The sequence below is a fragment of the Trifolium pratense genome, linkage group LG2, assembly GCF_020283565.1.
Source record: "Trifolium pratense cultivar HEN17-A07 linkage group LG2, ARS_RC_1.1, whole genome shotgun sequence".
Lineage (NCBI taxonomy): Eukaryota > Viridiplantae > Streptophyta > Magnoliopsida > Fabales > Fabaceae > Trifolium > Trifolium pratense.
This window is the reverse complement of record NC_060060.1, coordinates 18,577,096-18,598,381: the sequence shown is the minus strand read 5'-3', so window position 1 is coordinate 18,598,381 and position 21,286 is coordinate 18,577,096. Positions and strand designations below refer to the sequence as shown.

The 21,286-nt window shown below is 32.1% G+C and overlaps 2 protein-coding genes and 2 pseudogenes across 5 annotated transcripts; 2 read left to right on the top strand and 2 right to left on the bottom strand.

Moving 5' to 3' along the window:
- Nucleotides 1–9: 9 nt before the first annotated feature.
- LOC123904313 lies at nt 10–2,153 on the top strand (annotated as a pseudogene).
- A 1,224-nt stretch (nt 2,154–3,377) lies between these two features.
- On the bottom strand, nt 3,378–6,617 carry LOC123904312 (annotated as a pseudogene).
- A 373-nt stretch (nt 6,618–6,990) lies between these two features.
- LOC123903802 lies at nt 6,991–10,609 on the bottom strand. 4 transcript variants are annotated; one of them, XM_045953425.1, is made up of 5 exons: nt 10,275–10,609; nt 8,921–9,915; nt 8,744–8,809; nt 8,595–8,647; nt 6,991–8,147 (listed from the first exon to the last, which is right to left on the bottom strand). In XM_045953425.1, exons 2-5 carry the CDS (start codon nt 9,902–9,904, stop codon nt 7,346–7,348), a joined length of 1,905 nt encoding a protein of 634 aa, XP_045809381.1. In that variant the 5' UTR covers nt 9,905–9,915; nt 10,275–10,609; the 3' UTR covers nt 6,991–7,345. The 4 variants fall into 4 exon arrangements, with proteins under 4 accessions (XP_045809381.1, XP_045809382.1, XP_045809383.1 ...); XM_045953426.1 differs by having other exon boundaries at nt 8,930–9,915; nt 10,275–10,427; XM_045953427.1 differs by having other exon boundaries at nt 6,991–8,121; nt 8,593–8,647; nt 10,275–10,417.
- Nucleotides 10,610–18,227: 7,618 nt separating this feature from the next.
- On the top strand, nt 18,228–21,033 carry LOC123903805. Its single transcript, XM_045953438.1, has 2 exons — nt 18,228–19,617; nt 20,651–21,033. Exons 1-2 carry the CDS (start codon nt 19,161–19,163, stop codon nt 20,704–20,706), a joined length of 513 nt encoding a protein of 170 aa, XP_045809394.1. The 5' UTR covers nt 18,228–19,160; the 3' UTR covers nt 20,707–21,033.
- The last annotated feature ends 253 nt before the right edge of the window (nt 21,034–21,286 follow it).

Below are 21,286 nucleotides of genomic sequence, written 5' to 3'. Positions count from 1 at the left end.
TAACATAACATGAATGTAAACTCATGTCAAAACATCTACGATAAAACCATATAACAGACACAACGACTAAAAGTATCACAACACAACATAAGTAGCCGATTAAAAGAATTCAATTATACCTAGCATCAGTTAACTCAAACACGACCATCTTGGTTATCTTACCCTTCCTAACATATTCCCTTTCACCAGAAATCCCAGTCATCAATCTTAAGCTGAATCAAAACATGAACCTGAAGGCGAAGTTCCATTGAATCAAGACAATGTCTTACTGAATGATGTAAAGAAGTCAGAAGAGGAACCTAATGGTTTGTTAGAAGATGCAGTAAATTCAAATAAGGAGCAGCCAAATGAGGAGATTAAGGTTGCAGATGCAAAAGAATTCATCAGGCCAGGCTGAATCAAAACATGAACCTGAAGGGAAAGTTCCATTGAATCAAGACAATGACAATGTCTTACTGAATGATGTAAAGAAGTCCGAAAAGGAACATAATGGTTTGTTAGAAGATGCAGTAAATTCAGATAAGGAGCAGCTAAATGAGGAGATTAAGGTTGCAGAGTCATTGCAGATACATAAGAATTCATCAGGCCAGGCTGAATCAAAACATGAACCTGAAGGGAAAGTTCCATTGAATCAAGACAATGTCTTGCTGAATGATGTAAAGAAGTCCGAAAAGGAACATAATGGTTTGTTAGAAGATGCAGTAAATTCAGATGAAGAGCTTAAGATTGCCAATTATTTAGAAAATGAGGTAACATCAGATGACAAGTTCAAGGTAACTGGTTCACCACAAAATGGTGTACACACAGGAAATACACTTGAGGTCCCTAGTACCTCAAAAATGGAAGGGGCAACCGAAGTGGAAAACAACCCTCCGAAAAACTTGAAAGAACATGAGAAGACTCTTAATCCTGGAAATAGTGATGGAAAAGACACAGTTGCTATGAGTACAATTACAACTTCCTAAAATCATTCTTCAGAGAGTTTTGAGAAACTGCAAGGAAATGATGTAGAGCAAGGTTCGTCTAAGACAGAGAGTACTCTTGAAGTTGATCACAAAAAGCATGCAACGACACCAGATGACGAACCTGATTGGCGGCAAATGTTTTTGAATGGAATGCAAGATAGAGAAAAAGCTCTTCTAAATGAGTACACTAATACTCTTCGGAATTACAAAGATGTGAAGAAGAGGCTCACCGAAATAGAGAACAGAAATCTAGACAACCACTCGGATTCTTGCTTGAAGTCGCAGTTGAATGAACCGAAGACATCTAATTCCATGAAAGACCAAGAGATAAGAATTTTACATCAGAAACTTAGTCTTTTCCAGAAAACCTTGGAGGGAAATGCGGACTTGGCTGACTCAACTTCATCTCTGCCACAAGAACAAGAAGAACGTGACATTGAGAAACTTCTAAAAATTGATGAACCTTCATCTATATCAGCTATTGAAGAGAAGTTCAGATTCAGTATGGATGAAATTCTAGAAGAGAACTTAACTTTCTGGTTAACAATCAGTACAACTTATGCCGAGATGCATAGGTTTGAAACCACTATTAAAGATTTGCAATTCGAGGCATCAAAACTTGACAAAAAAGGGAAGTCTTCAGAAGGTAGTGGAACTTCAGCGCAATGTTTAAAATCAGATGCACGGCCGATTTACAAACACCTGACAGAGATCCAAACTGAAATAACAATCTGGCTGGAAGAATGTGCCTTACTGAAAGAAGAACTACAACGTAGATTCTCGTCTTTATGTGTTATCCAAGAGGAGATAACAAATGCATTGAAATCCAGTGCTGAAGATGATGATCTCAGGTTCACAAGCTATCAAGCCTCCAAGTTCCAAGGTGAGGCTTTGAACATGAAACAGGAAAACAATAAGGTTGCTGATGAACTTCAAACAGGTCTAGATATTGCAACATCTCTTTCACTTGAAGTTGAAAAGGCACTTGTAAAGTTGAATGATCGATTTGAGTTGTCAACTTCAAAGAGACAAGAAAGTGGAAACCTAAGACAGTCAGAAAATCGAGCCAGGGTTCCTCTCTGGTCATTTATCTTCGGCTCCAAACCAAAGAAACAATCCATATTCTCCCTCATGAACCCTGGCATGCAAAAGAAGCTCAGGGCTGCCAAGGATCAGACTCATGCATAAAATATTTTCCTAGTTTCCTATTTGTTTCTTTGAACATTCATCACTTTTTTTAAAAAAAATTATCAGTTCCATTAGATAGTGGATTGAGAGTGTCTTTTGACCCGAAAGGAAAAGATTCATTTTTCTTTTTTTTATTACTTATCCATAACTGTAAGCAGGAAGTATGGCAAAATGTAGTCTTTGGTTTACTTCGTAGTGTTTTGAGCTCTCCTTTTCAACATTTATCAATGATTCCGTTTTCCCTCTTAGAAAATGTTTTCTTTAATACCAAACTGCCTGTAAATGAAATCTGTTGAAGACATAGTAAGATTATGATATCCTTAATGAAAGTAAAAGTAAGTAAATATACTATGACAGAAGCACACTGCACATGGACGCATGCATACATCCAAATTCAATTATTACTATAATATTAAAGTTAAATATATTTTGGCACCTATAAAATAAATAAATTTCCGAAATATGACTTTGAGCTCTGTAATTTATTATTATTATTATTATTATTTCCATTCCTCTGAAATCTAAAATCACATTCTGTGATATACAGTATTCATTTTAGAGGTTAATGGAATTATTTTATGTAGTTACATATTATAGTTTGCATGGCTATTTACAGATTAAATTAATATTCCTTGTAAAATTTGTTGAAATCTAAAACTAACAAACAATATAAAATTAAGATTTTCAATACTGTGATAGAACCATGGGCATTTAAATGTCTCTAGTCCTGCTATAACAGAGAGATGAGGTGACTATCGGCAGGATAAGATATTAGACTTGAAGCCAAGACTTATTACTAGTTATTCTAGGAAGAGGAAATGTGGGGAGTGAAAGTAAAACTAACCTCTAAGCTGCCAGGTTGGTTAGTATGTTGTAACTTGTACTGACTGAGCCAAGAAGAGGTTGTTCTGTTAGGCATGATGGCATACAGGTTGACTGGCTGGATTGGGGATGAATCCTTAAGGAGCCCCTTGGACCATTGTAAGAGACACAAGCTCCTTTTCTGTGAATAATTACAAACATAACCAGAACAATTCATGGTGTTCTATCAATAAGCTTTCTTATTACCTTTTCAATATGATAAGCAAGACTGACAACAGGAATATGGAATTGAGTAATCAGGTACTAACAATTTCTTGGCTTGCAATTCAACCTCAACAATAGCAGAAGTGGTAGTTACTAATCCAAATATTAAATGAAAAAATTAATCATTAACCTATTAAGTGGTTAACACAATTGACATAAATAATGATTTCGCAAGTAAATACCAAAATTAACACAAAAATGGCTGATATCCCTTCTGTAGGGTCTAATTCATTTGGAAACTACGATATAAAATCCAAACTGTGAGTGTAATAATGCAACATAATTAGCATTCCCTCTGAATTACATATATTCGCAATATAAGGTTATCCTATTTTCCATTTTACTAAACCTCTCTTGCCACTTGTACTACAGCCAAATAACTTGCTACAGATATAGGTCCTCTTGCTGTTCACTCAAATAAGGCAAAGAAATAACACTGTTCTAAACAAATCAAGCACCAAAACCTGGTGCAATTCCACCTTGAGAGTAGACATTTCCATATGCTATCTGCTGACTAGGTGACTACCTTCTGGGAAAAGAGATCCTGGTTCTTCACCTGGAGACTACCCTGTTGGAGAATCCATCAACCTTAGTAAAAGTTACAGTAACATAAACATCACATGCTCTTCTTAGCATCTTGCGGGAACTGCACCACCATGAGCCCAAGCAAATTTGATGCAGGACCGGGAAGCCCTTGTTGGGAAGAAAAGGAATCAAGCAAGCTTTATAATAAATTTACATCCACATCGACAGGAGAAAAATCATTATCCATATCTTCTGCGGCATGTGATGTTCCCTGAAAGTAAATTTTTAAAAAAACATCAGTCACATATATTAACGTTTAGAACATTCGTTACGTGCAAAAAGCCAAAAACCTAAACAAAATACCCCATCCTTCTTTCGAATTTGTTCATCGGCTCGAACAAAACTTTTCTGAAGGGTTGTTTCCTTAAGTTCTTCATTCATAGCATCAGAATAAGGCCGCATGAAAGTATCCTCTTCATCATTATCCTCAGCAGATTCAATCCCATCACTCTCATCATCAGAATCATCTATATAATTGTCAATAAAAATATCAATTAACTCGCTAGTCCTACAGTAGTATACAAAAACCAAGGTATCAGTTGTTTATGGTTTAGCATATTTCATACAGCTCACAGCATCGCAAACAACTAAGAAAATTTATTGGTCTATGTTACACTGCTCAATAACAAACTAGAAGAGATAATCAATGCCCAACTTCAAACCAAATGGGAGCCCAAGTGTGTGCACACGAATATCATAAAAACATAAATGTGATCATGCAATGGACCAATGGTCATAAAACAACTCTATTACCAATAACCCATTGGTCATAAAACAACTCTATTACCAATAACCCAGTCTCTTATTTTTTAGCAGATCAAAAGCACCTTTAAGAATACAAATATTTTTTCTTTTTTAATTTAGTACGTCAAACTTTGTGACCGTTTTGTCTATGTTATTTGACTATACACCATTTTTAAAGAATATTATTATCACTGTGTTGCCATATATTCTATAAATATTCTTTGAGTACTAATTACTCCACCGATATACCCACCTCTATCCCGTAGATAAATTGACGACTGACTTAAGAAATTTGGTGATCAATTCCCATCAAGGTTTGTCGTGCTTCTTAAAAATTCAAAATAAATTTTGTCCAATACAACTTGATAAGAAATATAACCACTTTAGTAAAAAAAAAAAAAACTGCACAACACAGAAATTACCTACTATTAACAATTAATTATCATCTACTCCCTCCGTGGTAATATATAAGCAAAAATCATCTTTTTAGGTTCAATATATTTGATCTATATTATAGGTCAGATATATTAATTATGCAATGAATCTAGAAAGATGATTTTTGCTTATATATTTTCACGGAGGGATACAATTATGAACTTTTTTCTAAATGAATATCCTATATATGTAGTTGAAATCAAACCTTATGAACCGTAGGTCTTTTATTTTTTGTTTCGACAATAATCAATTGTTGTGAATTCGTCGTAAAATCACACCAATAAATGAACTTGATGTGTGGAGCAATAGAACGGCAACCAAATAACAAGTGGAATAAGCAATAATAATAATAATAGATAAAAGGCATGACGAACATAATAGAAAAGAAACCAAAAGGACTTAAAAGGCAGCGCTTTGAGGGGCTGCAACCTTCCTACCAACAGAAGAACCCTTAATAGTTAATACCCCCGTTCTGCTTAGACTTCCCAAGTTTTCCCTTATATTTCAAACCAATTCACCCATAATCTCTTATTGTGTTTCCACTCAAATTCTATTTCAAACCAATTCCCTTAGTGTTTCATATATTGTGACGACAATAGAAAAAATTAATTAGTAATAGGAAATGGAATAACCACTACACAACATCTTTTTTTATAACAAGATATCAGCACCTACTTTACCATAACTCTATCCAGTTTGGGTTAAAAAAACGCATAACTTTGTACTAAAGTACTGCTTATAGTATTATAGTAGAACCTGTTAAATAAGCTGCAGTGTTATAAGTGGGGTCTAAAGTAACAAGGTTAATTTGGATAGGCACTTTGAGAAGTACTTATTGATGAATAGAATGTCAATGATTTAACAAGGTTAATTTGGTCAGAAATTAAATTATTATAAAAATAGATACCACCAAAATATATTTTAGCTTTCACAAAAACATGTTTTGGAATTCTGATTTTTAGGTTATAAAAATAAGCCCAGAACAGGTTTTTTGGAGTACATAATAAAAGTATAAAACTTATTTAATAAGCTCATTCAAGCAGGGAAGAAATACTTCATAGTTATTTATTTGCTACAATACTTCATTGGTACTTATTGCAGTAGATAAGCCTAAAGAATCTGAAATTTAATCTCATCCAAACAGGACACTGTTGACTTGTCTGAATCTCAGTCTTGATCAACAGGTTGGAGTTTTGGAATTGGACCTTTATAAAAATATGGAACTTGGAAGCATGCACATCAAATCAAATATGTTATGCATAAATGAACATGTAAGCAGTTAAACTGAACTGACCTGTCATCAGGAGCTTCAGCTCCCTCGTAACTTGACACCATGTCAACAAATTCCCGCATGCTTTTTACTACATCACTAGGATCAAACGCATCAGCATTTGAACCAGTAGTTTGACCCTTTTTCTCTTTCCCTTTACTTTTGTGTTTCAAGTCATAAAATTCCATCTCCTTTTGTCTTTCCATGAGAGCAGAATTTAATTCTTCCTCTCCATTGTAAAGTGAAGAATCATCATCCGATGGAGGAACCTCCTGAGCTTTAAATCCATCCACCGAATAAGGCAAAGCAAGAATTTCATCGATGCGTCTAAGAGGAGCACTCATCAAGTCACTGCAACAAATTAATACTCAACTTTCCAAGTAGCTTAGGTTCATGATTTACGCGTTTTCAACAATGGAGTTCATGACATGTGAAAAGATACGCTTACCTCCTCAACTATTCTGTAGACTTCAACAATTGAGCTACCATACCTTTGTTGGGATGACACAGGGATCCACCGCTGGAGAGTTTTACTTTGAAATGTTATCACATTCATATATATGCCAAATAGTAAGTCAAAATACAACTTCAGTTCAGTTATACTTTACATCCATCCCTACATTCTGTGATATAAATGACAATAACAGTGGCCCACAAAAGATAAGACAGCAAGCATATAAGGTACATTTGGTGCAAACAAAGAAAGAATGGGGAGGATTGAGAAATGAGAATCCTTTCATTGCAATTTGAATCAATATTTACATACATTTTTGTTAATAAGCTCACTTTAACTGTATTAAAGTGTTATCTCTTAAATCGATTAAGAGCTAATTGAACATCATATTTTTTGTAACTACTTATGGATTTTTACAAGTGCAGTAATGCAGTCTGTATTAAAAAAAATTCAACAAATGTGTCACAGTCTCTGCCCCTTCACCATAGAAAACACAGCGATGTTCTTCATCTACTCGGATAACACCATGCCGGATTAAATTCTCTCTAGTTGGCACTCTATCATGAAGGACCATCCACGCTAATATTCATCGCCCTAATGTCTCATGTCATTGCCATATTACTTAATGTCACACCAACCTAACTCCATGCAAAGAGAATAATCAGTTGTTTCTAAGGTTTTTCTATCTTCATTAATATTAAATCTCATGATTTCAGCACATGATAGCATCTGGCCGGAGGAGTCTCCAAATGAAAGGTTCACATCGACAACAAGAGAGGAATATGTTGGCACAACAACCATGCTCCTAGAAAGTGGTATTGTCCCATTAGAACTTATTTGAACCGAATCTTCATCACTCTTAAACAACACGATCCGATAGTAATCTTTGTTATATCGTGTTGAATAGTCATAACAACTATATTGGGTTATGAGACTCCCAGAGACCACCTCAGGATACACATCAACACCTCCCCTTTTGAGGTTTAAGTAAACCTTAATGTTAGCCAAAACAGCTTCAGAGAAGATGGAATAATGCACAGCTGCGAATCCATTTTGACCAAGAATAGAAGAACATAGCTGTTTCTCTTGATAAAAATTAAAACTAAGAACCCGAGCTTCAAAATCAACAAACCCTTTGATGGCTAAACGACCATCAACGTCCTTTATATCAAATTTCATTCCTAAAGAACTGAAATTCTCAAAAAGTCGAGAGCCATCTAGGATAGGTGCGGTATTCACATGTTCTTGTAACCTTAGAGCATCTCTTTCCTCTCTTTTGAATATGTAATACTTTACTTCATCATCGATTAAAACTTCAAAAGAACCATGGATTTGTATAGCCTTGGACTTTTCACGACCAATGAAGACTGAGAATATCTCCACAGCAGGAGATGGCCATGTGCAATGAGGTTTTAGATTCCTAATAAGAATTTTCGAGCAAAAATTAACTTAAAATATACCAATCTCAAAAATAAATGATCTAAACTCAATCAAATCCACCACAAATCTACAATAAAAACAAGCTCAAGCTTAACACAATACGGAGTATAGAAGTTGTTGTAAAAGCATGAATCTGTTTGTCTATTTTGCTTAATTAATTTTTTATACCATAATTAAATACATACACTAAATGACTAACAATTTTTCTGAACTTCTTATAAACCAATAGACTTTTCTCACAAGATGGATCTCTAAAATTGCAAAAGACTCAACCTAAGAAAAACTAAGACAACACACTTTGATCGAACAACAAAGAGCATTTAAAAACTTTTAGGCAAATATATATATATATATATATATATATATATATATATATATATATATATATATATATATACATACACACACACACACAAGAGTTACATACCATGAAAGCACAGAGTTGGATGGCAAATCATCATCAGATTCTTCATCAGAAGACTGAAATAAGTAAAAAGAACCCATATGAGCTCCAAAAACATGACAGAAAAATAAATTAGAAAGAAAAGTACAAAAAAAAAAAAAAAGAGAATAAACCTCATCTTCTCCATCGGTATCCAACTCTTCCATGTCTTTTGCGGAGATTTCTAGTAAGCTAGGAGACTGTTAAAAGACAATATAACACAAAACTTGTGACTGATGTGACTTGAAACGAATGGAATAGTAACAAATAGAACAAAACTACAATGACGACTAAAAAAATAAATTAAATACCTTACATACCCCAAAAGGGTCAGGTTCAAACCATTCGGCCTCAACCATAATAAGGAGACCCATCTCTTCTTGAAAGAATGAATCTTCAGACGTTGATCCCTCTAGTAACTCTATGGTCTCATTAAGAATCTTTCTACTTGTTCCAAATTCTGATAAATCTAGAGTGACAATAAAAGGAGCGTATGCAGGTGTAGCCAACCAACATCTAGGGATCTTTAAAAATCTTGCCTTCCTTTCAAATCCGACTCGTTCAAAATCAAAATTTTGCTTATCAAATATGACACACTCTTCGTCAATACAATTTCCATATGTATTGCCATAGCGAACGACAATTTTTCCGTTGACATCAATGTGGTCATTTACTAAGTGTCTACCAATAATCTTGAAACTTATGCGGCACTGAACACCAAATGGAATTATGATGTACTTAAAAGTAATTTTGCCTTGAATACAAGAAATTTCCCTACATTTCACCTCTTCATAATCATTTTCAAATTGGTCCTCATCCAAACAAAAGCGCTGCTTTGCAAATGTATGATTATTTCCATCGTACAACTCCACATTTATCCAACTTAATGGTGTAAGTGTACGTGGAGGGAAACTTGAGAAATCTTGACCGATTAAACTTAACTCGGTGTTCGTCCCAACTAATTCAGCAGCATCAGGCTGACGTTTATAAAGTTCATGGACCTGCTTCGCTCCAGAATCATAAACTTCACCACAAATCTCCCCGTAAATAAGAAGCGGACTCCTTTTTGGTTGCACAGTCACCGATAACACTTGTACTAAAGGCCGCGTTCGAAGAGCTGCTCTCCCATTTTCCTTCTCTCTTTCCCTTTCCTCATGGCGTCCCCTAACAAAAGACTCGAACATTGACTCGCTCAGTGACTCGCCCCTCACCCGATTAAAATGACAAGCGCTCATCTTCTCGAGCTCTCCTCTTGAAACATTAGGATATTTATTAATGTACTTATCTAAATCCATAACTTACAACCCTGCATAATCAAACACAAACACAGTCAACTCATCAACAACTCATCGATCCCTCGTCAAGACAGTTTTTGTGAAAAATACTAATGGCTTACAGAGAACACAAGTTCATGATTCATCAATACTATATTCAAACATGAAAACAGACACATATGATGAATCAAATTTGAAGAAATTATAAGCAGAAATTATATTATATTATTTTGATAAATAAAAATTTATAGAAACAGAAGTTCAAATTTGAAGAAAGAGAAGCTGAAATTAGGAGTTGAAGAAACAGAAACGATGAATCAGGTTAAAAGCAGAAAATAAATATCTTTTCACCGATTGAAACATCGGTTGAAACAGAGAAGAAGACACTCACCGATTGAAACAGAAATAGAAGGCGGAGAAGACGGAACAAGGCGAAGAAGCAAAAGCAGAAGGCGGCGACGGCGGTTTGGCAGACGGCGGATGAAGGTTGAAAGCAAAAGCAGTGCTGCTATGTTTTTTTTAGGAGTTTTTGTTTTTGGAATATAAGGGGATGTATTGGATTGGCGATTTATAAAGACAATTTTAATAAAAAAAAATCTTAAAGATTTTAAAAGATTTTGTGGGATTATCTTGAAGATTTTAATTGATTTTGTGGGATTATATCTTGAAAATTTTAAAAGATTGGAAAAGATTTGAAAAGATTCTAATTTCCCGTTTTTGGTTTTCACGGTACAAAGTCTTTTCGTTTTAGTTTATATACATTCTGGTGTAAAAAAAACATAATACACACGACTCATATGGAAGAAGCAAAAGAAAAAGAAGAAAACAGAGAGAAAAATGAAAACAAATGATGAAGAGTGAATACCTTGCGAGAATAATCATGTTCTCTTTGAGTGAGCCTAGCGTGCGTTTTGACAAGACGAATAGTTCACGTTTCTTTGGATAGGAATGGCAATTTGACTCATACCCAATGGACACCCGCAAAAAATACCCATAATGAATAGGGTAAAAACTCGCATTTTGGGTACGGACACGGACATGAGTAATTACCCGCAAAAAAGAACGGGTATGGGTGCGGGTACGGGTACCTTAATACCCACCCCACCTCATACCCGCATAATATATATTTATTTATTTTATATATATTATTATATAATTACATATGTATATCAATTTTAAAAAATACAACACTATTAAATTATTACACATTTTTAATAAAAAAAAATTATTTATAACATAATACAAACACAACGTGAATATGTCAACAAAGAAATGAACTTTAACATCAAGTTAGTAAAATTTTGTTTATAATTTTGATGAATCAACATTAAAATCTTTAAAAAATAATTAATTATATTAAAACAATATGATATTTTAACTACCGGTAGATATGATTGTGTTCTTGGCACTCCAAAACAAAGTCCACATGACATGTTTCGACTATACATCTAATTTAGTAAAATAATTTTTGTACATCAAAGTTTTGATTCATCAAATATGATTTTCTTAATTTTTGTGTGTATTTTTTTAATATATTATAAATTGTAGAAGAAAAAAAATAGTACCTTGATGTTGTGTATATTTTGATGTTACAATAACATTGATAATATCTTTCGGAACAATTAACTAGTAACAAAAGGAAATAATAATGAAAACAAATAATAATGAACATACAAGAAGTTGATAATGGAGTTCCCTAAGTGGTGGATATGTCTCCAACGGTAAAATTTGCTACAACGCATTTCTATTAGATGAATGGATGAATTGGATAGTTACGAACGGTGTTTATAATAATAGTTCGGTTCGTATAACAACAATTTCAGTTCATATAACAACAACAAATTACCCATGAACCGTACCCAGCTCCTGGACTGCCCCCAACCTTTTCTTGATGCATATGAGCCATTCAAAAGTACCAAAAAAAATTAATTGATCCATTACACCTTGATGATAGTGATTCACTTGTAGACTGTAGTACACAATTTGATGAGAGTCTTGCCAAGTTGTAATGAATTGTGACTCATCATGAGTGTTGAACATCACACACACGTACATGCATGCCTTTTTGTTTAAGAGTACTCTCTTTTGGCTGCATTATATATAACCCTCTCATTAATTCTCTTGTAATGGAGCATGCTCATATAGTACTTTTCCTTGTCCTTTGTAAAGAGTTTGTTTGAGTTTAATTAATTGTTAGTAATTTACAAATTTTAGTGCAAAGAGTTGAACTTAGGAATGAAAGCAAATAAAATTGGAAAATATTAGCATGTGTCTTTGAAAAATGTTAACATGTATCTAAAGGTACATATTAAGAAATCGAAGATAGAAAATATTCAGCTCAAAACATGTGTATTTAATTTTTGAGTTCCTTAACATGTTCTTCTTTAGCAAGACTCAATAAAATTTATTGTTGACACAAAGTGGCCAACCTAATAAAATTTAATGATTTTTTTATTAAATAATTTAGTGATTAGAATTTTAACTCTTAATTTTTTTTTAATAGCATATAGATAAAGATTTAATCCCGCATATCTACTTGATTTAATCAACTTATGGCATATAGATAAAGATTTCTTTAACAAAGCACATATAAAGATTATGTTGTAAAATATTACCATCTCAAGTTTTGGTCTTTGTTTGACACTTAACATCAGACCAAATTACCATCCAGGGAGACATTGTTGACTTGAAGAATAGTGGATTTCAACACATAATTGCTTATGTGTATTATATTTTGATTTGAACGTATAGAGTTTAACTGATCATTTTTCTATGCGCAGAGATAAACTGAAATTTGCTGCTGTAGAAAAAGACACATTTTTAAATCATAGTCATTAATTATAAATTGAATGATTCAGATTAATGTAGTTATAAAATTGTTATAAACAATTTTGATTATACGTTTTAAATTAGACGGTAATATTATAAAACGGTGTGTACTTCAACGACATGAAATCATGTTCCGGCACCGTCTCTTATTAGTTTTCTAGTTTGTTGACGTGCTTAATGAAATTTTTTACTCATCTATTTTTTATTTATTTATTTTTTGTTTTTACACCACCGGTATCTGGTCCATTGGACTGCCTAATTTGGTTTGGGAGTCAGTTCTGGCATCAAGTGGTTTCAGCCCTTCCCGATCGCAGTTGCAGGAGATCAAATTATGATCCTCCCTACCAAATCTAACATCAATCATCACTAAACAAACTTACGATCGATTTTTACTCATCTGTTTTAGTGTAGCGGGTTGAAGTGCCCTTTGACTCTATTTCATTATGCTTATACAAAAAGTGTAACAAGAAAATATAGAAAAAAAATAAATCTTAATTTGTTGTTTGGTGTCCAAGGCACATGGAGTGTTCAAGTGGGGAAGGCAAAAGGGTTACCTGCAAGTTACAGTAATTAACAAGAAGTCAGGATCAAAGTACAAGAGAGGGTAGGTGTGTCCTACATCCCATCTTATATTTGGACAAAATGCAAGTGGCCACAATTTTGTTTGAACAATTGTACTTTGCGGCCTAATTGATTACCTTAATTTATTTTATTTTTATTAAGCAAATGTAGAACCTGAATATAGGTGTCTTACTATTTACGTGCTGAAATTATGGAAGCCATTTTTGTCACTAAAATTATTTTGAGTATAAGTTGAATTCATTTTTGGCTTGAAAACTGACTTTTAGTTGGTTAATTATTTTGACAAGATGAAATTATTAACATGGTAGTGGTTAAAAATTAGAAAGAAAAACTTTATATACTCTTACAAAAAAAAAAGTCTAAAATTTCATTCTCAATGATGAAAAATCACATAGTTGTACTTCCAAAAAAACTCTACCATGATACATGTCATCCAAATAAAGTAAAGGCATTCCAAGATTTCTTTACATGAGATACCAATCCAATAAATTAAAAGTTAAATTATACTTTAACTTTTAATTTCATTTAACTTAGTTCCAATCCAAAAAAACTAGGTCTTTAACTTAGTTTTTGATTTCATTTTATTTCTCTAATTAATTAGTTTTTGTTCCATTTTAATTCTTTAACTATAGTTTTTGTTCCATTTTTATATATACTAGTGTTTATTTTGATTATTTTATGTGTCATTCATGTCATGCAACAATGTTGGTGGGGTTAGAGAGATTTTCACACCTCCTAATTTGGAAACAGTGTTCAAACTTCATGAGAAGACGAAGGAGATGAAAACAATTATGAACTACTAACACTCAGTGTTAAGTGATAATTGTGAATCAAATATCAAAGATAACAAAAAGTGTAAACTAAGTGATTGTAATTAACTTGTAGGCCAAATCATTGTAAAGTTAGTGTAGCATAGCTTAAGATGATCATATATTGTATATATAAGGATTATTACTTGTACTTTAGATTCATTCTTTTTAATAATGAAGAATCATAATCTTCAATTCTCTCTTCTCTTTTAGATTGTAACATGGTATCATCCGTCTTATCGATCCTAACTGTTTCTCTCATCACCGTAATCGTTTTCTTCCGCCGTAACTAACTCTCTTTTCTCATCTCCGATACAATGGTTCGTCCTCCACCAGATCATGTTCTTGATAATTCTTCTCCCCTTACTTTGTTTATCTCGGCGATGGTCCTATCTCTGTTGTTGTTACTCTTTGATAATTCTCGCCGTAGCAAATTTTTATGATATTGAACAATTTTGTGTTTTATACGATATTTGGTGAAATGATATTTTGTTATTTTAGATAAGTTGTACTTGGGACAAAAAGTTGTGTTGTGGTTTAGTGAGAGACAAAAAATTCTATTTTTGTGTCGTCGTTTGCCTCCAAATTTTTCCAGTCCCAGAAACATATTTATAATCAAACACAGTACAACTTGAGTTGTCCTATCCAGTCTCTTATTTTTTTAGCAAATCAAAAACACCTTTAAGAATACAAATATTTTTTCTTTTTTAATTTAGTACGTCAAACTTTGTGACAGTTTTGTCTATGTTATTTGACTATACACCATTTTTAAAGAATATTATTATCACTGTGTTGCCATATATTCTATAAATATTCTTTGAGTACTAATTACTCCACCGATATACCCACCTCTATCCCTTAGATAAATTGACGACTGACTTAAGAAATTTGGTGATCAATTCCCACCAAGGTTTGTCGTGCTTCTTAAAAATTCAAAATAAATTTTGTCCAATACAACTTGATAAGAAATATAACCACTTTAGTAATTAAAAAAAAAAAAAAAAAACTGCATAACACAGAAATTACCTACTATTAACAATTAATTATCATCTACTCCATCCGTGGTAATATATAAGCAAAAATCATCTTTTTAGGTTCAATATATTTGGTCTATATTATAGGTCAGATACATTAATTATGCAATGAATCTAAAAAGATGATTTTTGCTTATATATTGTCACGGAAGGAATACTTGTTAATTGATTAATTATACAATTATGAACTTTTTTTCTAAATGAATATCCTATATATGTAGTTGAAATCAAACCTTATGAACCGTAGGTCTTTTATTTTTTGTTTTGACAATAATCAATTGTTATGCTTGTGTATATAATTAAGATACGTGAAGTTTTTTCTTTCTACCGTATGATCAATTTTAAATTTAGTATAGAACATCATTAATGTGTAAGACATGTTACTTAAAATGCATGGTGACCATATTGATCATGTCGTTAATTATAATAACTGGCCAAGAAAATTTCTAGTCTCCGTTTGTAGGTGATTCATAAACCTGAGTTGACATTTTTCCATTTAATATAAATAGACATCTGCATTATGATAATTTTAGTGTATAAAATGGATAATTCTTTTTTCTTTTTTTTGAAAGAAGTGAATAATTTTATAAGCTCAAAAATTAATAAATACTAATTTGTGAATACTATTTGTGAATGTAACAGAATTATTCACTTCAATAATGTCATCGTTTTTTGTTGTGGTTCGTGTTTCGGTTGCTGACGCGTGTGGTTGGTTCTCTGAATATTTGATTCTTTGATTGTTTTCAAATATGTTGAGATTTGCATGATTCTTTGTCTCTAGTTGACCTCTACCGCTCCGATGGCGACTGTTTTCTTTGGGTCGTGTCTGTTTCTTAGGTGCTCGGTTGTGGTCGTTTCGTCATTGCACACTCATGTTGCTGTTGTGTCGGTTTGCTAGGTTTTAGAGGATTTTGTAGTGTTTGTTATCTTTGAGCTGGATTTGTCTAATTATATTATGATTCTACCATTATACATCAACCTTTTGCCTCGCGGAGCTGTTATTTGGATTCTGATAGGTCGATCACATTTGCTTCGAGACCGAGAGTTAGTGTCTAGTGACAACTTTTTGGGCTGGGTTGGTGGTGTCTTCTTTGGGGGTCCAGAATATGAGGGGTGCCTTCCTGATTATGGAATTAGGAGGAAGACCTCAATTTGGTGGGATTTTGTTCCTGATTATGGGACTAGGAGGAAAATCTCGATTAGGTGGAATTTTGTTTTTGCCGCTTATTTTCGATAATTCGTTACTATACAATGTCACTATTATGGAATTATGAGGAAGACCTCAATTTGGTGGAATTTTCTTCCTGATTATGAGATTAGGAGGAAAATCTCGATTATGTGGGATTTTGTTTTTGCCACTTATTTTCGATAATTCATTACTATATAATGTCATTGTTATGTACTTTTTTTATCAATCTTTATTCATCTTGGATAGAGATATAATTAATAATATATTTGCCATTATAAAATCAAAAGTGAACCTAAGAATTCATCTAAAAAAACAATATATCCATCCATGTAGTCTGACATTGTTGACACGTGTCAACCAAACGGACCGTACGTGCACTATGATTAACGTCAGCAACTTTGGACGGTTTCAATCCTTTTCATTACGGAATCAACGTCCAATTTTTTTAATTTTTTTTGGCTTATAAAAATAAAAGTCCAATATTTTTTCATTAAAAAACATAAAACATTTTTTTCATTAAAAAAACAGAAAACTACTAGTACTACTACAATATTATTCATTTTAATTATATACTAGTTTAAAGACACGTACATTCGCACGAGTTCATTGACTTTAGTTCGATATTTAAGTTTATCATTATTTTAATGTAAAAAATTTATTTAGAATAAAACATTGCTAAATATAAGTGAAACTATTGTGTTATTTTTTGTAAATTTTTTTATTCATTTTTTTATGTTTCAGTGCAAATAATTATCAATAGTTAACTTTGATATTAGTTAGCTTTATTTTATTATTATTAATAGTTTTTTTAAGGGAATATTATTATTAATAGTTAATAGTAAACTAAGCTACTAGGTTTGGTCTAGTAGTGAGGGAGTTTGGTAATATGCGCATGAGGTCTTAAGTTTGATCTTCATTGCAAACATTGTAAAAAAAAAAAGTTAGTAGTAAACTTGGTAGTAATATTATTTAATTTATTTTTGATGAAAAATATTGTTTATGTTTTTTTTTTAATATAGTTATTGTTTATGTATCTATTTCTATATTTCTATTTTTAAGAATTCAGCTTATTTTTCTATATTCTTTCTATAATTTATATTTATCGATTAAACTTTCTATAATTTTTTTATTGTTTTTTTTTCTATTTTTATGCATATATTCCTATATAATTTTTTTTTGAACTCATCTTATTCTTTCTATATTTTTTGTATTTATCTTATATTGTTTCTGTATATATTTTTAAATTTTTTTTAGTAAAATTACAATGAATGATATAAAACTTGCAATGTGGTTAAAAATATTAAGGATAAATTAGTAACTTTGGTGGTAATCAATTTTTACATATTAACTAGTTTAAAGATCCGTGCATTCGCACGGGTCAATTGAATTTTATTCGATATTTGAGTTTTTCGCTATATTAATGTAGAAAATCTATTTAAAATTAATTTTTTTTTGTTACATTAAAATTAAATATTTAAATCTATTTAAAATTAAATATTTAAATCTATTTAAAATTAAATATTTAAATCAATTTATATAATATTTTTTATATTTTTTTAATAGAGTATTGTTTTTTTTTATTTCTATATTCCTATTTTTATAGGGTTTCTTCTTATTTTTTCTATATTTTATTTATTAAACTTTCTAAATTTTTTTCTTCCTATTTTTATTTATAAATTGTTCTGTTTTTTCTTACAACTAAATTGTTTTGTTGTTCTTATCTAAAATCTGTTTTGTTCCTATTTTTAACCGTATCATCTTATCTTTCGTAATAGATAATCATAATAACACCATGATTAAGAGTGCATGATAACAGCATAAAACTCTTAATCTAACCGTACATCAAAAGAACCAATTCAATCTAAACCGTTGAATTGAATATAACAAGATTGAAAAAATGTCTCTATAAATGCAGAAGAAGACGAGTTTCATCGTGATTGGGTTGTGATTTTGATTTTTAGGATTTTCTTCAGCGTAACCAGAAAGAACAATTAGGGGAAAAAAAATTTAGCGAGTTAGGGTTTCTAATTCAACTCACTGATTCTCCTATACTTGTATTCCCGGTTTTTTCAACTTCGCCGGAGAAATCTCGCTCTAAATATTCTCCGATTATGTCTCCAGTAGCGTAAAGATCGGATTTTCCGGCGACAAATTTGGGGGTTTTCCGATTATTCTTTGAGTGTGTGGGAGAAATTTCCGATTTTGTTCCTAAAAAAAAGGGTCTTTACTCAGAAAGCGATTACTTGGTTTCTTCTTGCTTTCAATTTTGCATTGAGTTGAATTTGACTGTGCCGTTTTGAATCAGAATATGCGATATTGGGTTTCTATTTTTTGAGGATAAAAATAACTTTTTTTTTGTAGGATTAGATTTTTTTTGTTTTGTTTGGGAGTGTTCTTCAATTTTGATTAATTGGGTTTGATTTTAAGGAAATGGGACGGTAAAATCTAGATAAATCAACTTCTTCAATTTGATTAATTTTTGGGTTTGATATTTAAGGAAACTTTGTCCTTTGATAAATTTTCCGCATCAGTTTCATAAGTGCTTTTTTTATAAAAAATAAAATAAAAAATAAATTAAAATAAAAAGCTTTTCAATTTTTGGATTTTGAATTGGTATTGAATTTTGATATTAATAGGTTTAATTTATTTATTTGTATGGATGGATCATTTTTCTTAATATAGTGGTCACTGCAACAGGCAGAACCACTGATCATTCTGTGTCAATTTTTTTGGCTTCAAATTATTTCACAAATTCCTTGGCTTTCTAAAGAGCTTAATCAATCATTGTTGTAACCCCTTTTGCAATTTTGCTATTAGAGAATAAAATTGCAACTATGGCTGTGTCTTTGACACGTTTATCTTGTTGGTTATGGGGTGGTAGTAAGGAAAAAGAGTCTGTTGTTAATGGAAATTCATCTTCTGAATTGAGTTTTTCATTGAAAGAAAGAGAGTCTTTGAAGTTTCCTTTGATGAAGGGAACAAATAATCAAAGGAAGGTTAAGAAGAAGTGGCATAGTAGGGAAGAAAGGAGAGTTGATAGAGAGTATGATGTTGTTTTAGTACCATCTGATGGTGGTGATTGTTTATCAGGCTCTGAATATGATGACTCAGATTGGTCTATTGGGTGGTTGGAACCTCATGGTTCTGATTTTCAGAGTGATGACGAGTCTGCATCTGATAGTAGTTTTGCTGTTTTGGTTCCTTGTTATAGACCAGGTTGCAAGGAAGTGGATGGCTCAAATAATCAGCTTTTGACTGCTATTAAGAATCTACCAAATGAATTTTCTTCTGGTGAGATTTTGAACTTGCTATTGAAATTTTGTACATTTGTCTTCAATTAGTGTACTGTTTCACTTTTTCTGAAGTTATTTACTTTTTTATGATGGTTACTTAAATAAACATTCTTTGTTTAGATGCTTTTGTAATCTGTTAAGATTTTTGTTTGTTTGACCTTGTTGATGATTGTTATCCTGATGAAGGAATGTGTGTGTCATTATCATCATCATAGTTATTGTGTTTGTGGTTTTGTTATATTGGTAATTTGGTAATAATTCAGGTGTAAGTGCAATGGTGATTAGGTCTTTTTCTGGCTTAGCTTAATCCAAAAGTATAATACATGACAAATGCTTCTGTTTTTTTAATTCTTGGAATAGTCTTCAAATGCATCAATCTACTACTACTAGGTTGTTGTTTTATGGTTTTTTATATTTTAATGCTTGGTGTATGAAACTGTGGATACTATAGAGTCATGCTTTCTAGCCTTGTCTGTTTTTTTGGCTCCTCTTTTATTTTCTTAGTGCTTTCATGTCTAATTTTCAAAGGTGCTTTTAATGCTAGTGTTGAGTACTGTTGAACATAGTGCATGTTTGTATTGGTGGTGAGTTCGGTAGAATCACGGTGTGCTGGATTTTGGCAAAAGCTATAGTTAGGAGTGTTAACAAAATCACAGTGCCATCATGATTTCGTCAAACTCATTGTAACCTTTTATCTTTTCTAATCTCAGAATGTTTCTTTCACGTTTATGGAAAACAAATTCTTGTTTTTTACATCTTTATGATTGAACGTACGTTCATACTTCATCTTATAGCATAGGACTATTGACACACGGATCAAGATATGATTGAACTTAATTTGTAACAATAGCATACTCCAAATCAAAATTAGAGAAAGTTGTATTGTAATTAATGATGGCACCCTTTTAAGTTTTAACTATTCATTCATTGTATTAATATTTCTTGTGATATGTTGATACATTACATTCATCTCTAATGTTATATCTGTGCATCATACTTACTGTTTTCTGGATTACTGATTGAGTTTGCAGCTGGCAACAATTACATGGAACAATGGTTGGCTTCACTTCAGAATTTTGAAGTGTAGATAACTACTTTCCAGTGTGTTTGTAAACTTCGATGTCCACCGTGCCTGCACGAGTTTGATGGCTGCCCGGTGGAAGGATTTCTATCGCGTTTTCAAACACACAAAGCTTTATCTTTTATGACTATGGACCTTTCTGACTACCTTCTAGATGTAGGGGAGGCAAAAATAATACTTATTGCATCCACTGTATTTTTTGTACATAAAATCCACTTCTCTTCTTATTGTATAAGCTCAATTTGCAGTGCAAAATTTGGAGCTAGAACACACGATATGCAAAATTTGCTGTGAATAAGAGTTTCTCTTCAATGAAAATCAATATTATATGGATATGGAATTATAATAGGAGAATTGCACAAGTTATTGTGTAAGATCGGAAATATTTTAACTCTTAATTTTCTTGGGACAAATCTTAGAAATTTGAATTGGAGCTAACTCATACTTATAAAATTTATAAAATTGATTGATTTGTAAGATCATTTGATGTGAGATTCATTAACACACTCCTCGCGTCTGACATTATTGAGTTTAGTATGTAGTCTGTGGTGGTATTGACTTGGACCTGTGAATATGCTCCTTTTTA

Coding starts and splice junctions, on each gene's coding strand:
- LOC123903802 (XM_045953424.1), bottom strand. CDS start 9,904: ATGGATTTAGATAAGTACATTAATAAATATCCTAATGTTTCAAGAGGA. Junction 8,810..8,920: donor ACCCTTTTGGGGTATGTAAG/GTATTTAATTTA, acceptor GTCTTTTAACAG/TCTCCTAGCTTACTAGAAAT. Junction 8,148..8,594: donor TCCAACTCTGTGCTTTCATG/GTATGTAACTCT, acceptor AATTCTTATTAG/GAATCTAAAACCTCATTGCA.
- LOC123903805 (XM_045953438.1), top strand. CDS start 19,161: ATGGCTGTGTCTTTGACACGTTTATCTTGTTGGTTATGGGGTGGTAGT. Junction 19,618..20,650: donor ACCAAATGAATTTTCTTCTG/GTGAGATTTTGA, acceptor TTGAGTTTGCAG/CTGGCAACAATTACATGGAA.